Source organism: Schistocerca piceifrons, chromosome 5, assembly GCF_021461385.2.
Source record: "Schistocerca piceifrons isolate TAMUIC-IGC-003096 chromosome 5, iqSchPice1.1, whole genome shotgun sequence".
Lineage (NCBI taxonomy): Eukaryota > Metazoa > Arthropoda > Insecta > Orthoptera > Acrididae > Schistocerca > Schistocerca piceifrons.
This window is the reverse complement of record NC_060142.1, coordinates 349,977,538-349,999,769: the sequence shown is the minus strand read 5'-3', so window position 1 is coordinate 349,999,769 and position 22,232 is coordinate 349,977,538. Positions and strand designations below refer to the sequence as shown.

Below are 22,232 nucleotides of genomic sequence, written 5' to 3'. Positions count from 1 at the left end.
CTTGGCTTCAGTTGTCTAAGTATGATTCCACAATGCATCTTTGTCGGCTGCAGAAAAGACGTGGTTCAACGTGTTTGCCTCATTTTTGTGTTTCAAATATCATTCCTTCAAATGTAGTTTCTTTTTTTTATGGTTAATACAAAAAAATAGTAACATAATTCAAAATTATTTATGACGGTGACCTTCACATTGTTCTTCCGTCAACACACACCAAGAGTTCACAGCCGACTGACTATAGTCAAAGACGACTCCAACGTCAAAGATATTTTACACAACACACAAGCTTCCACTTGTAATTAGTCTCTTTGCTATTCTTCGATACATTTACTAATAGTAATCAATATGCTTTCACTCTCAAAAACATAAGTAAATTGACACATAATAAGGCAAATTACAATAAATTCTGACAAAAAGTATTAAAAAAAATTTTACAATTTGGTATCGACAAATACAGAAAAAAAAAAAAAAAAACTCCCAGATCCATTACAACTGCTCCCCAGGGCTTTTGTTGTTATGGACATATACAACAAAATCCCGACCACACTCAGTAATGGATCTGTATTACACAATTAGTACATTAATGATGCAGTCTGATAACCTCTTCCAAATTTGGACTCTTTGAATCTGTGGACTTGTTACTGGCTGTTGTAGAATAAGATTTAAATTTTTTTAATATTAATGTTTTTTTTGTATATTTTTTTGGCTTATGATTTTCTTTTTAAATTTTTTTTACTCATGGTTTTTTTTATTTTGTATTTTTTTGCTTATGATTTTCTTCTTTTAGTACAGCTAAAGATACATCAGTATTATCTAAATTTTCTGCAATTATTTATGTACACTTGCCTCTCTACTACAATATTACTACAAGTCACATTCTTGTGAAGAGTACTTTTGCTCCCCACAACATCAGTATAAACAATAATAAATTGCTCATATATCATGAGGCTTTATCTAAAATTGGTTTTGAAACTTATACCTTTGCATGCATGTCCTCACATGCATGCCTTCACCCACAGGGAAGACTTAGCTTCCAAAAATTAGAAAAATTCAGAAATGCTCACTAGGGAGACTTTTTTTTTTTTAAAAAAAAAGTAAAAATAAATCTTTCTCTCATTCTTTGTTACAACAGTGTTTTTTCATCAGTTTCAATTAACACGTGACTTCAAATTATTAATTCATACATGCAAATATACATACTTGGTTGTACAGGTAGTTTTGTTCTAACAAGCATATTCCAGTGGAGGACTTTTGTTTTAGATGATAATAGGTTATTTAAATTTTGAAATTATGATTTCTATTTATATAGTTTTACTCCACCATCTTTTTCTGAAACCGCTACTAGAGGATTATTATATGCACTGATACTCCTTTCTATTATATTACATCCTTCCATCTTTTTCAGCTCTTTCTCAACAGCAGGTCTTTTTGATATTGCAATACTGTATGGTTTTATGAAAAATGGTTCATGAGGTTTTACCTGAAGCTCACACTGGTAGCCCTTTACCCTACCAGGTATGTCACTGAAAACATCACTGTATTCCCACAGCAGATTTTCTAACTGTTGTTTTCGCTCCCCAGATAAATTTTGTGTTTCTGAAATTTTCAAATTTACTAAATTCCCAAATTCAACTTCATCAGTATCAAATCTATGAGTTTCAATATTCTCCAATCTTTTTTCTTTTAGTACATTGATACTGTCAAAATTTCCATTACTCTGGTCACCAAGTGTGTTCACAAAATTTGTCTGAATGTATTCCCTTTCACTAGTTTCTATCAAAAGTTTTCTTCCAACCCAATCAAATGCTGTATTTACTTTTACTATCCAATTCATACCCAAAAGAAAATCCTCATTAAATTCCTGAATTACAAAACATCCATGTGTGAACAACTTGCCTTCAATTAAAAATGTCACTAAAGCCTGGCTTTTTACCAATTTACTGCTCTTCCCAGTAGCACCTTTTATCTTTACCCCAACAACTGGCATTTCAACATAATCTTTCCCCACTTTCAATTTCTTGCTTAACCTTTCAGATATTCCCGAGACCTCACTTCCTGTATCAATTAAACATTTACCAATCCATGACCCAATTTGAACTTTTATATAAGGACTGCAAAATTGATCACTTTTCTCAGAACCTGTATCCTCATGTAATAAATCACTTTCAATTTCCCCGAACCTATACTTATCAGAATCATATGGTATATCATTACATGTATTATTTGTCACAATTATAAAATTTGCACAAGATACAAAATTGTCATTAGTACTCTCTATTATCTCAAATAGCCAAGCATTTTCATCCAAATCACATTGTATACTATTGAAGTACTTATCCTTCAGCTTTTCAAAAATAAAATATCTCATCTTTTTCCACCACTCAGGACATACAGTTTCACATACATTAATAAGCATCTTTCTAAAGTTCTTGTCAAAAGAAATAGTTTCACTGTTCAGCCATATATTCATAAGAAATGTGTGTGTATCATTAGTATCTGTAAAAGTTTCACTTAGGCTAGAAGTTATACATGTGTCATCGTTATTTGTGTAGTCAGATTCTTTACCAACATCATCAAAATTCACACTTTCACATTCATCCACCTTGTGAGCCTTATTCATCCTGGTAACATCCCTGGGAATTTCTATAATATTCTCACTATTTAATCCATTTTCAAGCATGTGTATACCCAACTCCCTATTTAAACTAATGAAATAACTTTCCTCAACATCATCACCAATACCATTACCATCATTATCAACTTTATAATCAACATCATTATCATTACACATATTCAGGTCATACATATTCAAATTATCCCCCAAAATATTATTTCCCCTTTCTAAAGTTACCAGATCCCTTTCACCAATATTTTCATTCTCACAGCATGCATTCTCTCTTTCATTCACACACATCTCTGAACTACTACAAATTACATCATCTGACAAAGTGTTGTTCTTTTCTGCCCAAGTGTAAAACTCTGTTAAATTAAATGACTCACAATTACTTTTATCTACTTTATGTTCTTGTGTACTGAAAATGTTATCTTTATCATCATTATTTTCCTCTTGAAATTTCTTCAATAAGTAACAACTAATGACCTCATGTGATAGCTTAGGTTTGGAATTGTCATGTTTGGGTTTATGATAGTCACATCCATTGGTCCTTTCATCATACTCACCCTCTGCCTCAACCTTGCGGACCTTCAAGGGGGCATCTACTCGTTTTTTGTTTCCTGAATTACAACTTGTTCCTGCTTGAACTGCTGATTGTGGTTCTGCCAATGTCTCTGATCAACATTTCTGTTCCCATTCCTATGCCAAACATTACCTGATTGTTGGTAGTTTCTATTGTACTGATCTCTAACAAAATTTCTGTGATTTTGATCCCTAAAGTGTTCTCTATTTTGTTGATTATTACCGCGAAAATCATGTTCTTGTTTTGGATAAAAATTATGGTCCTTCTTTTGAAAATTGTTATATCCCCCTGAATTTTGACTGACACCATGATAATTGTTTTGTTCCCTTTTTTGAAAGTTGTCATTTCCCCAATTTTGACCATTACCTTTCTGAGTAAACCCACTGTGTGTTCTTGTTGTTACCCTATCCAACTTTTCAATATAATTGAGAAACTGCTCTACATTACTATCAGGACAATGAACTAAACTCAACTGCATTGCTGATGGCAATCTTCTCTTTAAGGTATCAATTTTGATCAAGTCATCCAAAGGTTTTGTTAAATGAATAAGTTTTTGAAGTTCACTTTTGCAAAATTGTTTCATGCTCCCATCTGATTCTCTATAGTTTCTCCCATTCAAAAATTCACTTTTGATTCTAGTTTGTTTAAGATCATCCCAAAAATTTTCCAGAAATTTTGATTCAAATTCTGAAAAGGTCATCCCCAAAGTTACAATCTGTTTTGCCCAAGTCAAAGCTTCCCCTTCCAAGAATTTTTTCACAAATTTCATTTTTATTTCATCTGGTGAGTGAGGTAAAAAACAATCCTTACAATACTGTATAAAATCAACGGGATGTAAGGGTCCATCTACCAAAAAGTGCTTCACTGGAATATTAGATACAAGATTGCATGTGTTGACATTGTGATTTTTGCTTTGAAATTCAATGTCAAAACTTTCAATTTTTTCGCTAAGTTCTTTGACAGATTTTTTGTTTTCTAAATCATTGCACTCTACTTTTTTTTCTAGAGTAACCAAACAATTGTCAGTTTCTTGTTGTACATTTTTTACTAAAACTTTTGTGTTCTCATCCAAATTTTTAATTTCCCCTTTTATCTCATTAAAATCAATTAAATTTCTTTCCCTATCTACCAGTAACTCATTTTTTACAGTATTAATTTCACCGCTCAATTTAGCATCAATTTCGTTTACTTTTGCTTCCACAGATTCAATTTTTTTTCTCAACACTGCCAACTCTGTTCGAAAGATCACCCACTTGGGTATTGACTGCTTGGACTTGCAACAAAATGTTATCAATTTTTTCATCCCAGTAAGTCTTATTGTCGTCAACTGATTGTTTAATTTCTTTCATGAAATTTACAAGAAAACTTTTTAAATCAAATTGATCGGTTCTTTCTGTTTCATTTGACCTGTCCTGATGTTCGAAGTCTATTAAATTACTACTTTCTACTTTAGGCACAATACTCTCGAAAATCTCATAAGTCATTGTGAAGAACAAAAATTTATACACAACAATACAAAACAAGATAAAAATATAGTTTTAACAAAATACGAGGGTTTCGTGACTTATCTGGAACATTCTTCTACTGTTGCAAAACCACGTTTTCCATCCATGTGATTGTTGACCAAAATTCTTGAAATATATTCTTCTTTGGAAAATTATATTTTTTGCCAAAACATTTCATCTCCAAAACTTTTACTTCCCGATGAACATAAATACTGTAACACACATTCTGAAGAAACTGGTATTAACACACAAAAATTTTCTTCCTCGTAGCACTGTTGAAGATCTCGTGAACACAATATCCCGGCTACAGTCCCCAGTTGAAATATGACATCCCGGCTAAGACACAAGTTCAAAATATGGTCACTATTTTTTATTTACTTAAATTTGCCATATTTCGTGACAGTACCTTTTCCGTTAGACATTTGCAAGGCGATATTAGTCTTGGCTTAAGTTGTCTAAGTATGATTCCACAATGCATCTTTGTCGGCTGCAGAAAAGACGTGGTTCAACGTGTTTGCCTCATTTTGGTGTTTCAAATATCATTTCTTCAAATGTAGTTTCTTTTTTTTATGGTTAATACAAAAAAATAGTAACATAATGCAAAATTATTTATGACGCCGACCTTCACATTGTTCTTCCGTCAACACACATCAAGAGTTCACAGCCGACTGACTATAGTCAAAGACGACTCCAACGTCAAAGATATTTTACACAACACACAAGCTTCCACTTGTAACCAGTCTCTTTGCTATTCTTCGATACATTTACTAATAGTAATCAATATGCTTTCACTCTCAAAAACATAAGTAAATTGACACATAATAAGGCAAATTACAATAAATTCTGACAAAAAGCATAAAAAAAACATTTACAATTTGGTATCGACAAATACAGTAAAAAAAAATAACATCTCCCAGATCCATTACACCCTCCCCCCTCCAAACTCATACACTACTGATGTAATATGTTGTTAAATGACACTCACGCCTACTAATGTACAAAAATTTGTGACTATACAATTTTTCCTCCAATTGTCCTTCATTGCCTGGACTATGGTCTCTATGCAGCTACCATGAAATGGTAGAGCCTGCTGAAAGCTATTGAACTTATTGAAGACAGTCAAATTTAAGATAGTAACAGTACTGACTGTAATAAATATTCTTTCTGGCATACTCATTTACAGTTACAAAACCTAAAATTCAAGAAACAGAAAGTAAACGATGAATTTAAGAAAACTATCTGCATGTGTCTCCTATTTTTGCTTGTAATGATACTGCTTTTGGGCCACTCCATGCATTTTGACACATCAGCAGCTTCTTAGGGAATGTCTGGCAGGTCAATAATTAAGAGAACAAGGAAGGCCAGACCTGTGGGGATAGCCAAACCATCAAGCCCCACCAACACCAATAGTGCTTGTTCGAATGCCATCAGAAGTTGAAATCCCTCAACAGCATCCCCTTTCATCACTGAGAAACTAACACTGGTGGAAGAACAGTGCTGTGAATGATGAAGAACAATTAAACAGAGTAACATAATCTGATAATAGAAAATAACAAAAGATGTGTGTTTGGAATGGACAAATAACAACCACTTTCTACATTCATATTTTATTTAACTTCAAATCTTCTTTTTGATTAAAATTATTATGGTGTTTATGAATCTCTACTGCTTCTGTATACATGCATATATGGTAATGCAATGTCCTTGCTAAAGCGCTCGTCTCCCTGAATTTTATTTCATGGTTCCCATCTCAAAAAACGTGTTCTGCTATGGCCGATTTTTCGGTATATCCCAGATGAAGGTCCTTTTGTCTTTGGCTAAGTTGGTGTTTATACTTCTTTTCATAGTTCCAATATACAGTTGTCCACAACTTCACAGTATTTTATATATCTCAGGTGTTGCAATAGTGTGCCATGCATCTTTTCCTATCCTTAAAGTATTCATTACTCTTCTTGGTGGATCTAAAGATAATTTTAAACGAACATACGCTCCACAGTTTTATTAATCAATGGGAGGAAAACTTTTCCAGACAGCAGCTGCTGCGGCTCACTACTTTCCGCTTCTTCTCTTCTCTGATGGAGTGCTCGATCAATCACCTTACTTGCATATCCATTTTTCTTGAAGGCCGAGAGTAAGTGATTTAATACATCCTGCAAATAAACCGGCTTACATATTTTATTGGCTCTGACCACCAAGGTTTTAATGACACACCTCTTTTGTCTAGGATGATGGTTTCATTCCTTATGGAGGTATCAGTCAGTGTGTGTGTCCTTTCTGTATATCTTATGGCCCCGACTCCCGTCCACCAATTCAATGGCAGATACGCCCAGAAAATTAAGTCTCTTCCTACTATCTTTCTGTTAAAACCATTGAGATGCACCAAGAGGACATTCAGATCTTCTTTACCATGAATACATACTACAAAAGTATCGTCCACATAGTGGTACCACTTAACTGGTCTTTTACTGATCATGTGCAGGACCTGCTGTTGGTTGGTTAGTTGTTTTGGGGGAGGCGACCAAACAGCGAGGTCATTGGTCCCATTGGATTAGGAAATGATGGGGAAGGAGGTCGGCCATGCCCTTTCAAAGGAACCATCATGGCATTTGCCAGAAGCGAGGAAACTTAAATCAGGATGGCCAGGCACGGGATTGAACCACTGTCCTCCCGAATGCGAGTTCAGCATGCTAATGACCTCACTCGGTACCCACTGTTCGAAGAACTCCATAATTAAGTTGGAAACAGCTGGACTAAGAGAGTTGTCCATAGATTTGTTTGTATTTGTTGTTGTACTGGGAATAAGTTGTGGGAATGTAGCGTCTAAATAAAGACACTACGTCAAATATTTGCTATGTATGAAATAGCTTTGTTCACAGGAACCCTAGTAAACAGGGACACTACATCAAAGTTAACAAGAATATCACTTGGGCTGATGTCAATCTCCTAAAGTTTTTCAACAAAATGCACAGACTTTTAATGTAACTGTCAATTTTAGCAATACACGGCTGCAGCAGAGAGGAGAGATATCAGGCTACAAGGTAGGAGATCCTACAGCACTCACAATCCGTCTCAGGGGAACATATGACTTATGCACCTTTGGTAGGCTACATAGTCTGGGCTCCAGTTCTGTTGGTTTATATCATCCAAAGAGTTGACTGGCGGTTCTCTAAACTTTTGTTGTAGGATCCTTCTGAAGCTTTTTATAAATAGTGAGACCCGAAAGGTCACTAACCTTCTCATGGTAATCTTCACTCTTCATCAAAACTGTGACATACCTTTACTCTGCATAATATTCTGGCCGTCTCCGTCCTAATTTTATCAGCAGATTGTGATGACAACAGATGGATTCCTGCTGCTACATTTTTATAATGTCCTCCTTGTGAACATTTAGTCACTTCACTGCAAAATTATCTCATTTCAATAGAAGTGAACTTTCATCTTTGGTTAATTATCTTCCAGGCAAGTTAATAACCATTTGAGAATTGTCAGTGACTGATTTTTTATGTATGAATCTCTGTAATCCATCAAACTTCCTCTTCTGCCAATTAGTTGACACTTCTGCACTGAATTCCGTAGTCCTGAATGTTAGCCCAGTCGCAACACTGTATTATATATATATAAAAAAATGAAGATATAACGGCTTATACTGCTATCTAGTTCCCGCCAGTTCTCGCTGCATATGGTGGATTTGCTCCTGTAGCGTCACTACTTCCATGCGGTTGTAAATATGGTTAGCTTGCATCAAGTGAAACATTCTCCTCACCTTCAGAAATTTAAGAATTGTCATAGTATACTGGCAGCGTAACAGGAAAATGAGCGAATACAGTTGTTGAACTTTCTTCTAGTGCAGTCCCTCCAGTCGCTGAACCAAAACTGATATATCATCCCTGTAGAGGTGTTTAATCATAGAATGTAGGATTTCATGGCCGGTGTCTTCTTCACTTAAAACTTCTGGGGTATACAAGATGTGTCCACAAAGTAAGTTCCACTTGGTTATATAAAACAAATGTGTACAGATACAGAAAAAATATTTATTGTACAAAAATCTACAACTGTTAAACTACTTTCCTACATAGCTTCCAAAATTTTGCAGGCACTTGTCACAACATGGCACAAATTTTTGTATGCCTTCTTAATAGAAGGTTGCCGCCTGTGTATTCAACCATGTGGTAACATATTCTTTCAGCTCGTCATCATCGTTGAAGTGTTGACCACCAAGGACAGATTTTAGGTGTAAGAAGAGATTAAAGTTGATAGGAGCAAGGTCCGGGCTGTACGGAGGATGGTCAAACGCATCCCAGTGAAATTCCCATAAGAGTTGTTTGGACACATTCACCGTGTGAGGTCAGGCACTATTGTGGAAAAAAAAAACAACATCGGCACTTGTTCTTTGTTGCGTGGCACAATTTCTTAATGGTCTTGCAGTAACCATGTGCATTGACTGATTGGCCTCATGGTAAGAAATCAATCAGCAAAATGCCTTTCTGTCCCACAAAATGGTGCACATGACTTTTCGAGGTGTCAGGATTTGCTTAAGCTTAACCTTCGTTAAAGATGAAGTGTGCCTCCATTCCATTGATTGCCATTTTGTTTCAGGGGTGTCGTACGATACCCAAGTTTCGCCCCTGTGACTATCCGAGAAAGAAAACCACCGCCTTCTCATTGTAGAGTGCCAGAAACTGAAGTGCACTGCCCATCCATTGTTTTTTTGTGTTGTTCAGTAAGAATTTTGGACACCCAACGTGAGCAAAGTTTTCGAAATTTCAGTTTTTCAGTAACAGCTTCATGAATTAGTGATCGTAAGATTTGCAGAACTTCCATAACAAGGGCACTAAGTGTAAACTTACGGTTGTGCTTAATCTTCTCTTCAATTGTGTGAACCAGTTCATCACTAACCACAGATGGGCGTCCACTTCATTCTTCATCATGCACTTGATCACATCCTTCACTGAACAGTCTGACCCATCTTCTAATCATTGAATCACTCATAACATTTTGTCCGTAAACCTCGCAGATTTGCCGATGAATTTCCTTTGATTTAACTTTCTTTGCATTTAGAAAACGAATCACAGATCTGATTTCACATGTGGTGGCATTTTCAATTACGGCTGACACTATAAAGCAGCTCTACAAAGCACACATCAGCAGCAGCGATCTGAGAATGGCGTACATGTCTTCTCCTTGAGTCAGAGTAACTGCTACGCATGCTCAGAACTGCGACCGTAGGGCACCCGCGGATAGAAATAGAAACAGAACTTTCTTTGTGGACGACCCTTGTATAATACTGCATCCTAATGTATCATCTCCAACTGCAGGAGACATTTTACGGCAAACTTTTAGAATAACTGACAGTTGCCTTCTTGCTAGCAAATAAAACACATTAGTTGACTTGTAGTATGTAGATAGGATTAAATTTCAAGCACTGCATAGTTACTGATAAGTCGTCTTGTCAGGAAAGGTGTGGGGCAAACTATTCTGCATCTTGTGAGGACCACTTCCAGCCATCTCTATGGTTTGGGGAGACATGCACCATGCTAGGCTTTATTGGTGACATACTGTTGTTCAGTACTTGCACCCACTTTTCTTCCCGCTGACTCATAATTTTTATTCCCATTCAGGACAATGGAATAGGATCATCCTGCATGGTACTAGACCTACAGACATCTTTGGTTCCTGTACCCACTGTACCACTGCCCCTAATTCTCACATGGCCGGGACTCAACACACATATACTCTGTTTCCTTGGTTCTGAATCTTCAGGATGGTGCCTTACATGTTCTGAATCATTCTCTCTGTTGAATACATTTCCAGTATAGACTGAAAGGCAGAGGTGGAACTCTTCATCCTGCCTTACACCCTTTTTAATCCAAGAACTTTGTTCTTGGTCTTCCATTCTTATTCTTCCTTCTTGGTTTTTATATATATCACTCACCTTCATTACAGCTCAGATCTGTTCTACTAAGAATTTCAAAGACCTTTCACCATTTTACACTTTTGAATGGTGTTCTAGGTCAACAAATCCTATACAGATTACATCATTTAAGAGGAGACTGCTATAGATCTTAATAAGGGTGTAACTGGATCATGTTTTTCTTGTTGAAAATTAGCAGCCAGTTTCTCAAATAATGCACTGTTAAATAGCAATAGCTACGCTAATGTTAAATAAAAACTACATATTAATACAAATGTATTTAAAATAAAGGTACAATTAAGTAAAGTATTTGTATCTTTACTGAACACTTTTTATTACGGTGTACGTTAGAATACGTCCACAGTGAACAGTGGAGGCCAAAACCGGATTTACATTTAAATGTTAAAAATTGATCATTAACAAGCATAAAATAACAATGATTTTGCAGCATTGTTTAGTGTTTGACATTTAAGGTTCCCTTAACAATTTACTATATTACGAATTCAGAAAACCAACGTACTTCGCACTGTACGCTACGCATACCAGTAAAATAAAATTTATTTTAATGTGATCCTACTGGAATACCACAACAAAATTTGACACATGCATTAACAAATAGTGTTTGCCAAATGTATATGTTTTTTAAACAAAAACTTCTGGTTTCTAACTTTAAAAACAGAAGAAAAGTGGTTTGGGAAAATTTAGTATTTTCATGAATATAGTCAAGTAACACCTTTTCTGCTAAGTCAAACAGTTTTTGATTTACGGATATTTCAAGATTTCCAGATGTGACAAATATCATTCAATTTTCGACACTTCAAACATTAATTACTCAAACATGAAAGATTCATTTTTGGGTTGGGATTTTTCATGCAAACAACCACTACTATTAGTGTACAAAACAAACAAACAAAATTTGAGATGTCAGAAACCACACCACTGGTTGATTTCACTTTGAACGACCAGTTAATTAAATGTGCTAATGTTATACGAATGAAATACCCTTTACACCAGAGACCTAACAAATAATGAGTCTAGTACTGAGGGCAGGAGAGTACTACTGTGGTTCGGAATCGGACAAAAAGTCAAGGTGAGAGAGCAAATAGCATGACATTTGTGACTGTGCCTCAATGACATATAGAAAATGATAAAAATAAATCTTGCTAACCTAAGATGATCTGAAACTCAAAGAATATTCAACCATAAAGAAAAAGGAAACACAGCCATATGGAACATGATTAAAAAGTCAATACCACATTCTCATAAACCTACAAAAAAATCAAATGTCAATAAAATTAATGTAATTTACCTTGGTCACTTGTTGGATAGTAGATTGTTTATTTGTAAAATCTAGACACGTTCTCACAGCTAACTCGGCCAAAGACACAAAATTTTTGTTTCTTGCTACGAAATCTGTCTCACAATTAAGTTCCACCATAGCAGCATTTCTTCCATCAACAGTAAGGGCAACAAGCCCTTGTAAAGTTGGTCTTCCTTCCAGTTTTGTTGCTTTTGACCAACCTAATGCTTGAGCTTGAGCTTTCAGCCACTTTTCTGCCTGAAAAATGCTTCAATATATGAGACTTATGAAGAAAGTTCTTCCATATCTGTCAGTAGACAACTATGTACAAAATATGAAGTGAATGGGATTTATCTGACTGACTGTAATATATTTAAACAAACTCTGTAATGACAGGCATATGAGAAACTCTTCACATGGAATAGGAAAAACTTCAAAGTGTGTATTTCTTTTTGAACCACAGTTCCTAGAATCATCTTTTTAAGCTTTTACTCCTCTCTTTCACTTCCCGACAAAAAAGCTTTTGACTCAAGAAGCACAAAATATGCTTTAGCTGTGTGTTCAAGCTGGACATGTTCGGTAATTACAGTTCCACCAAATAATATGAAGATTCTTTATCTTTGGATATGTAACTGTCCCACTGACACATCTGGAATTGTTTACTGTTTGAAATGTCATAAACTGAAATGTAATAAACACTTAATTGCATGATTCTTGTTGTGAAACAATATTCACAAGATGGAATCATGCAATGAGGCTACAAAATTTGACATATGCAAAAGTAGCTGCAACAAGTGGCGACAGTATATCTCTAAAACAGACAAAGTGCGTAGACTTAATAAGAAAAATAACCCTAATTTGGAAGTTGGATAGTACTTCACCTTCAGGAGCCAGATTTTCAGCACTGCTGATATGCACACATAAAAATACAAGTTGCTAGGAACTAATAGTAGTAGTGGGTGGATACATAGCATATATTTTACAGCAGGAACAGGAACTTGGGAGTAGGGGTACTTGTTTGAGAATGCCATATGTTTTGACTAAGATGTTATGGAGATTAGCAGGGCAATGGAAGGCAACGGTGAGAGTTGTGAGGAGGATATCAAGGAGGGGAGTTCTCATTTCAAGGCTCGACGTGAGAATGTCACAGCCTTGGTGAAGGAATTGGTGCGGATGCATAGGGTGTAGTGAAAGCAGCATTTGATGTGGAAGGGATGCCAGGTATCGAAATGCTGGTTGTTTTTATGTGCACAGAGGTTTAGATGTGGGGCTTCAGTGAGGAATACTAATTTTTTTGTAGGTCTGGCCCTCAAAGATGAAGCAGTTATGGGTCAGAATAACGATGGCTAATGTGGATTGGATTGTTTGGGGGAAAGAGACCAAACAGTGAGGTCATCGGCCTCATTGGATTATAGAAGGACAGGGAAAAAAGTCGGCCGTGCCCTTTCAAAGGAACCATCCCGGCATTTGCCTGGAGCGATTTAGGGAAATCACGGAAAACCTAAATCAGGATGGTCGGATGTGGGATTGAACCGTGGTCCTCCCGAATGCGAGTCCAGTGTGCTAACCACCAATGCGATGGCTAATGTGAAAAGAAACAAAAGTTGTAAGAAGACTTTCAGGTGGCTGTTAGGGGAGACAGTGTTCTGGATCTGTGAGACCTTGCATATGTGAGATATTGGTATAAAGTGAGATTGCATCAATAATGAGGAGGGAGGTTCCATGTGGAAGAGGTGAGAGAATGAATTTGACGTTCCAGGAATTGGTTGGTATATTTTACGTAGAATGGGAGCTTCTGTTTGCTGGGTTAGAGATGCTGGTCAACCGGCACTGAGGAAGTGCCCAAGAAATATAACTTCACCATCCAATCCAAACTCACATTCAACAGAGTGAGCACTGAATCCTGCCTCCTGAAGGTAAATGATGCGCAGCAATTCTCTCTCATTATTTTAGTTTTCCCAATTTTCATATTGAAACAATAATATAGAAGTTAAAAGGCAAATGAAAAATTTACATACTGCGATACCTTTGAACAGTGGGATACAAATGGTCGTTAATCTGTGCTAAGGTATCTACTAATGCACGGGCACATCATCTTTTAAAGTGCAAGTAAGACTCTTCTGTACAGCAGTTAACTCAGAATGCACACTGACTGTTGGAATACAGCAGAAGATTTTATGTGAGGCAATGCAAAGAATGATCATAAAGATGATTGCAGCATGCAATAAACCGTCAACAAGAATTTACCTCCCACTTTGAAAAAAGAACGGTATGATAACAGTACGGAAAGGATAGATTGCTACTCACCAACTAGAGGAGAGCAATATGGAAAGGATAGACTGCTTCTCATCAAACAGAAGAGATGTTGAACTGCAGACGGGCACAATGAAAATGAGTACAGTATAATTTCACTTTCACATTCCCGGAATTAACATTTTCTCACCATATACTTCATTTTTTATCACTCCTGTCAAATTTACTATGTTCACAATCTTAATTTGAACCTATTTTAGTGTTAACACATCTATAATTTTCCCATGATTTACACTTTATGAATCATTGTTCATGGACGAAAAACTGGCATAATTAACATAAAATGATGCACGCACTGCATCAGTCTTGAATTACTTACAATTGTTACAGGTCAACTTTCTTGACACCAGTGTGCACTACTCAGCAGATCTGAATCAGTAAAAGTTGGAACAATTCATGATTTGTCTCCTGGCACTGCTAACCTCAACTCGGCATGGTGGCTGATGGGAGTAGCTGTTTTGATAGAAGTCGGAAGAAGATGAGACTTCAGAGGAACATTCACCTGTTCCATGTCACTACCAACTTCATTTTTTAGTTCTGTGTGCTACACAATAAGTGGTATCCTTATGTCGTTGTAGCCATATTGTTTCAGCATTAACTTTGGCCTGTGATTATGATCATATGCAAGGACATCCATTTTCCAGTATTTGTAATTTGATAATATAGGGTAGTTTCCTTTATGATTTGTATACGAACTGAACATACTGTCATTTGCTAGCCAAGGCTGAAAACATTGGCAGTGTTGACAAAACTGTTCCTATAACTGACGTGAGGCAATCTCAATTGACACAGCTGCTCTCATCAACTACTGCACCAAGAGTTTATTGTGAATAGCGTGTAGCATGTTCATAGCCTTGTGTTGTGTTAGGTTAGTTGTTTCTTTCAATTTTTTTTTTTTTCTGTCACAGTTTTAAAATGAAAAACACAAATGTTACCTAAAGAGATAGAAAAACCCTTTCTATGGAAGACAAGGTAAAAATTCTCAAAAGAGCTGAAGCTCATTGTGGAACACACATTGCATTAGTACAAAGTATAGGAATACCTGTCTCTCTGCTGAGCACCGTCAAATATGTGGAACCAGAAGAAGTTACAAAGAACTGGTTTCAGGCAGCACCTGCTTCAAACATTCCAGTGAATGGTGTGATATTGCACAAAAGATGCTAAAAATCACCAATGTGCTTGGGATCAAGGACTTTTCTGCATCTAACAGGTGGACTGATAAGATTTAAGAAGTAATACATGGTTGTGAACTTAAATGTATGTGTAAAAAAAAGTGTAGATATAAAAACTGTTAGTCAAGAGCAGTGTGGTAGGTTACAGGACCTTATGAAGAAACATAAAACAAAGAATATTTTCAACATTGAGGAAACAGCTCCCTTTTTCAGCATCCTATCAAACAAAATATTTTTCTTCAATGGTGAAAATTGTGAAGGAAGCAAACACAGTAAAGTTCACCTGGCTGTCATTTAGGCACAAATGTAGATAGTTCCGCAAAAATTAAAACGTTCATGACTAGCAAATAGAAAAACCATGTTGCTTTAAAAATATAGAAACGCTGCAAACAATCTACAGTCCCAACAATAAAGTGTGGATGACATCAGAAATATCTGAAAAGCAATTATGTTGCCCTGATGCAAGAATGGGAACCCACAACAGGAATATTCTCTTGTTGGTGGATTATTTCTCTGCACATCCCAAAAATATAAGGTTACGTAATGTGCAATTAGATTTTCTGCCGCCAAACTGCACAAGCAAATTACAGCTCTTGGATTTTGGTATTTTCCATGTCTTCAAAATATACTATAAGAAGGTGATTGTGCAGAAGGCATTAACTCTGATGGAGGTACCCAGCCTGCTTTAAAGTATCAATTTTAGATGTTTTGCATTACATTGCCAAGGCATGGACAGAGATTAAGGAGGCCACAAAATATCCAACTGCTTCCAAAAAGTGGGATTCATTTAAGCCGATGAAGGAAATGGAGCTTACACACCAGACCTTGGTATCAATGATGACACTGAAAACCTAGTTACTTCAACATGGGAATAGCTGCATGGAAAGTGTGTCTGTTGATGATGAGATTGACTTTCATACAGAAGAAAACACTGACAGTGCAGAAAGTGACAGTGATAAAACAACCTACATTTTTGGATTTTTCTATTAAAAAGTAGTAACTACTGTACGCACTTGTTCACATCATATTCATGTAAGACCATCCAAATTAAACTTCAGTATAATAAATAAAAATAGCTTAATAATGTTTCATAAAATGTTTGCTTAAAAATCTGAAGTGTAGTATGGTATCCTCCCTGCCATCTTGGCTGTGGATACAGACAGATCTGCATTGGAGCCCCGACAACTAGGTTGATTGGAAGGTGACAGTTTAGTTGCCAGTTGACCAAGCCAGTGAGTGTGTAATAAACGCTGCAGTAACAGACTGATCTGTAGTGTAATGCCATTTTTAATGCACTTTACAATATTTCACACACTTTTCTTTACAAAATCTAAAACAGCTAGATGTACTGTGGACATCTGCTGACATCACATTTGCAGGAAAGTTACACTAAAAATGATGCAGTTTAGAGAGATCTTTAATGCAGTGTACACTTGAACTGCACTTTTTGTAGCCTGCAAGTATAAATAGAGAACTGCCAAATACGCCACCTTAGCTTTGCAAACATGTAAATCAACATGGAGGCTGCTTTGTTTGCGTTATTTTTAATGCAATTTGCTGTGCTAAATCATCGGTAAATGTCATGTCAACCGCTAAACATAGCACACAATTAAGAAAACCTTTGGTATATAGTAAAAATATGTATGTATATCATACAAAACCATGAAAATGCAAGGGGGTAGTACATGTAATCTCTACAGCTTACAAAGTTATTTCCCACATTTTATACCATTTTTTCCAAGTCTCTTGAAAGGTGTGAAAGCAGAGTTTCACCATACTAGAAATATTTTCAGCTATCCGGACACAGCCTTCTTTCAGAAATAGAAGTCTCACAAAGTCACACAGCAACAACTGACACATACGTAGCCACTGTCTCCAGGTGCTAAGCCCCAACTGCCTTAGCAACTGGAAACATTGGCCATGTGTTTGTGAGTTGTTGTTCTGTGAATGTGGGACAGTTCTACTTCTCATGAATGATTTTGTCTGAAAGTTGATATGTTTCTAGTATTGTTTTTCATTGTGCTTGTCTGTGACCCCACCTCTTTTGTGAGGTGGATAGCAATCTATCCTTTCCACATTATTTTTATTTCATCCCTGGACATTCCACTGTTTGAATTGTATGATAATACTGACAAAGTCACAATGAAACTGAAAAAATGGATACTATAAAATTATTGAACAGAATTGTTGGCCAGTCAGTACTTGCGTGATGTGAACATGCAGCACTGCCGAGAGAGAGACACATAACATTACACACAATATATTCGGGTAGCTCACTCAGACCTTTTCATCCTGGGGTCCGTGTGACCTGCTCTTATTTTTTGACTTCCCAAACTCATCCGTCTCTCCTCCTCGAGGAAGGAACTATTAGTTCCAAAAGATAGGACAGAGTGTATTCTTTTACATGCGACTATCAGCAGATCAGCAGTTCATCTCCTGAAAGTAAGCTCTAGTCAGCAATTTCTTGTCTCATAATTTTATAGTCCCCCCATGAACCATGGACCTTGCCGTTGGTGGGGAGGCTTGCGTGCCTCAGCGATACAGATGGCCGTACCGTAGGTGCAACCACAACGGAGGGGTATCTGTTGAGAGGCCAGACAAACATGTGGTTCCTGAAGAGGGGCAGCAGCCTTTTCAGTAGTTGCAGGGGCAACAGTCTGGATGATTGACTGATCTGGCCTTGTAACATTAACCAAAATGGCCTTGCTGTGCTGGTACTGTGAATGGCTGAAAGCAAGAGGAAACTACAGCCGTAATTTTTCCCGAGGACATGCAGCTTTACTGTATGATTAAATGATGATGGCGTCCTCTTGGGTAAAATATTCCGGAGGTAAAATAGTCCCCCATTCGGATCTCCGGGCGGGGACTACTCAAGAGGACGTTGTTATCAGGAGAAAGAAAACTGGCGTTCTACGATCGGAGCGTGGAATGTCAGATCCTTAATCGGGCAGGTAGGTTAGAAAATTTAAAAAGGGAAATGGATAAGTTAAAGTTAGATATAGTGGGAATTAGTGAAGTTCGGTGGCAGGAGGAACAAGACTTTTGGTCAGGTGATTACAGGGTTATAAATACAAAATCAAATAGGGGTAATGCAGGAGTAGTTTTAATAATGAATAAAAAAATAGGAGTGCGGGTTAGCTACTACAAACAGCATAGTGAACGCATTATTGTGGCCAAGATAGACACAAAGCCCATGCCTACTACAGTAGTACAAGTTTATATGCCAACTAGCTCTGCAGATGATGAAGAAATAGATGAAATGTATGACGAGATAAAAGAAATTATTCAGGTAGTGAAGGAAGACGAAAATTTAATAATCATGGGTGACTGGAATTCGTCAGTGGAAAAGGGAGAGAAGGAAACATAGTAGGTGAATACGGGTTGGGGGAAAGAAATGAAAGAGGAAGCCGCCTTGTAGAATTTTGCACAGAGCATAACTTAATCATAGCTAACACTTGGTTCAAGAATCATAAAAGAAGGTTGTATACCTGGAAGAATCCTGGAGATACTAAAAGGTATCAGATAGATTATATAATGGTAAGACAGAGATTTAGGAACCAGGTTTTAAATTGTAAGACATTTCCAGGGGCAGATGTGGATTCTGACCACAATCTATTGGTTATGAACTGCAGATTGAAACTGAAGAAACCGCAAAAAGGTGGGAATCTAAGGAGATGGGACCTGGATAAACTGAAAGAACCAGAGGTTGTAGAGAGTTTCAGGGAGAGCATAAGGGAACAATTGACAGGAATGGGGGAAAGAAATACAGTAGAAGAAGAATGGGTAGCTCTGACAGATGAAGTAGTGAAGGCAGCAGACGATCAAGTAGGTAAAAAGGCGAGGGCTAATAGAAATCCTTGGGTAACAGACGAAATATTGAATTTAATTGATGAAAGGAGAAAATATAAAAATGCAGTAAATGAAGCAGGCAAAAAGGAATACAAACGTCTCAAAAATGAGATCGACAGTAAGTGCAAAATGGCTAAGCTGGGATGGCTAGAGGACAAATGTAAGGATGTAGAGGCTTGTCTCACTAGGGGTAAGATAGATACTGCCTACAGGAAAATTAAAGAGACCTTTGGAGAGAAGAGAACCACTTGTATGAATATCAAGAGCTCAGATGGCAACCCAGTTCTAAGCAAAGAAGGGAAGGCACAAAGGAAGAAGGAGTATATAGAGGGTTTATACAAGGGCGATGTACTTGAGGACAACATTATGGAAATGGAAGAGGATGTAGATGAAGACGAAATGGGAGATAAGATACTGTGTGAAGAGTTTGACAGAGCACTGAAAGACCTGAGTCGAAACAAGGCCCCGGGAGTAGACAACATTCCATTAGAACTACTGATGGCCTTGGGAGAGCCAGTCATGACAGAACTCTACCATCTGGTGAGCAAGATGTATGAGACAGGCGAAATACCCTCAGACTTCAAGAAGAATATAATAATTCCAATCCCAAAGAAAGCAGGTGTTGACAGATGTGAAAATTACCGAACTATCAGCTTAATAAGTCACAGCTGCAAAATACTAACGCCAATTGTTTACAGACAAATGGAAAAACTGGTAGAAGCGGACCTCGGGGAAGATCAGTTTGGATTCCTTAGAAATGTTGGAACACGTGAGGCAATACTAACCTTACGACTTATCTTAGAAGAAAGATTAAGAAAAGGCAAACCTATGTTTCTAGCATTTGTAGACTTAGAGAAAGCTTTTGACAATGTTAACTGGAATACTCTCTTTCAAATTCTGAAGGTGGCAGGTATAAAATAAAGGGAGCGAAAGGCTATTTACAATTTGTACAGAAATCAGATGGCAGTTATAAGAGTCGAAGGGCATGAAAGGGAAGCAGTGGTTGGGAAGGGAGTGAGACAGGGTTGTAGCCTCTCCCTGATGTTATTCAATCTGTATATTGAGCAAGCAGTAAAGGAAACAAAAGAAAAATTCGGAGTAGGTATTAAAATTCATGGAGAAGAAGTAAAAACTTTGAGGTTCGCCGATGACATTGTAATTCTGTCAGAGACAGCAAAGGACTTGGAAGAGCAGTTGAACGGAATGGACAGTGTCTTGAAAGGAGGATATAAGATGAATATCAACAAAAGCAAAACGAGGATAATGGAATGTAGTCAAATTAAATCGGGTGATGCTGAGGGAATTAGATTAGGAAATGAGACACTTAAAGTAGTAAAGGAGTTTTGCTATTTAGGGAGTAAAAAACTGATGATGGTCGAAGTAGAGAGGATATAAAATGTAGACTGGCAATGGCAAGGAAAGCGTTTCTGAAGAAGAGGAATTTGTTAACATCAAGTATAGATTTAAGTGTCAGGAAGTCGTTTCTGAAAGTATTTGTATGGAGTGTAGCCATGTATGGAAGTGAAACATGGACGATAACTAGTTTGGACAAGAAGAGAATAGAAGCTTTCGAAATGTGGTGCTACAGAAGAATGCTGAAGATAAGGTGGGTAGATCACGTAACTAATGAGGAGGTATTGAATAGGATTGGGGAGAAGAGTAGTTTGTGGCACAACTGGACTAGAAGAAGGGATCGGTTGGTAGGACATGTTCTGAGGCATCAAGGGATCACCAATTTAGTATTGGAGGGCAGCGCGGAGGGTAAAAATCGTAGAGGGAGACCGAGAGATGAATACACTAAACAGATTCAGAAGGATGTAGGTTGCAGTAGGTACTGGGAGATGAAGAAGCTTGCACAGGATAAAGTAGCATGGAGAGCTGCATCAAACCAGTCTCAGGACTGAAGACCACAACAACAACAACAATTTTATAGTTTTCTTGTATGAATTTTCCTTTTGATAAAAACAACCCTAGACACAGGTGTATTATGGGCACTTGAATGGAATGATTTTAAAGAGACAGTTACACAAAAGTACTCATTTATTATGGTAAGAAAAAAATGTAGACAAGGAATAAAAGAACAGTTGTGATTGTCATGTTACTCTTTGATACAGTATGGTAACTTCTCTTAACTGCCTTGACCTCATTGCTTTTACATTACCTCCTTTCCAAGTTTTCCTTGCCCTTTCATGTTTCCTGTGGTTTGAAGGTATCCATAGCGTAATGTTCTTAGGTAACCTGGATTCATCCATCTTTTGGACGTAAAATACCACATTGTTTCTGTTCAATGTCAATTGTTAATTATACTTCTACCACCCTTTGTAACTGAACCTCTGCATTATACATCTTCTCTTTCCAACTGACTATCCATTTCAGAGGCCATCAACTTCCTCTTCTTACTGTCTGAAACTCTCTCATGTCTGCTACTCCAAAGGATTCCATTTAAACAAGAGCTCAATTTTATAGCCTGAGTTATTCATACTATAATTTCTTGGTCATCTTTACCTGTGTTACAAGTTCTACTCATAGTAATGTGTAAGTACAGCAAGCTGCAGTTTTCTCTGTCTTTAGTTTGTAATGGGACACCCTTCTCTTGCATTACTTTTCCTCAACAGTAGTTGTTGATGCCAGTACTATTTTTCTAATTTTGGACAGGTCAATATTATTTCAGCTGCTTTTCTGAAAACTTTCATATAATTTTATGCAGAGTATCTTATACTTCAAGCTAAAGTTTATGAAAAGGAATTACTTTATTTTGGATGTTATAATTGATCGGTACTCGTTCTGAATGTACAGTTAAAATTATTTTTTTTGGAAACACCTGAAATTATGAATTATTTGGCACACTTAAAATTTCTATTATTAATTACACAATCTAGTACTGTTTACTACATTCATTTCTGGGTTCATTTATGAAGTTAATATTCGAAACTAATAGAAATTCATTTGTCAAGAAAACTTGTAAACCCTTTGGAATATTGTTACTTC

At 36.8% G+C, this 22,232-nt stretch overlaps 1 protein-coding gene across 1 annotated transcript in view; it reads right to left on the bottom strand.

The window, feature by feature from the left end:
- The window catches only part of LOC124798315 (elongation factor Ts, mitochondrial), a 98,748-nt gene that overhangs the window by 58,116 nt on the left and 18,400 nt on the right, over nucleotides 1–22,232 (bottom strand). Inside the window, exon 2 of the mRNA XM_047261653.1 lies at nucleotides 11,920–12,168. Within this exon, the coding sequence (XP_047117609.1) occupies nucleotides 11,920–12,168 (249 nt within the window). The remainder of the gene's footprint in view (nucleotides 1–11,919; nucleotides 12,169–22,232) is intronic.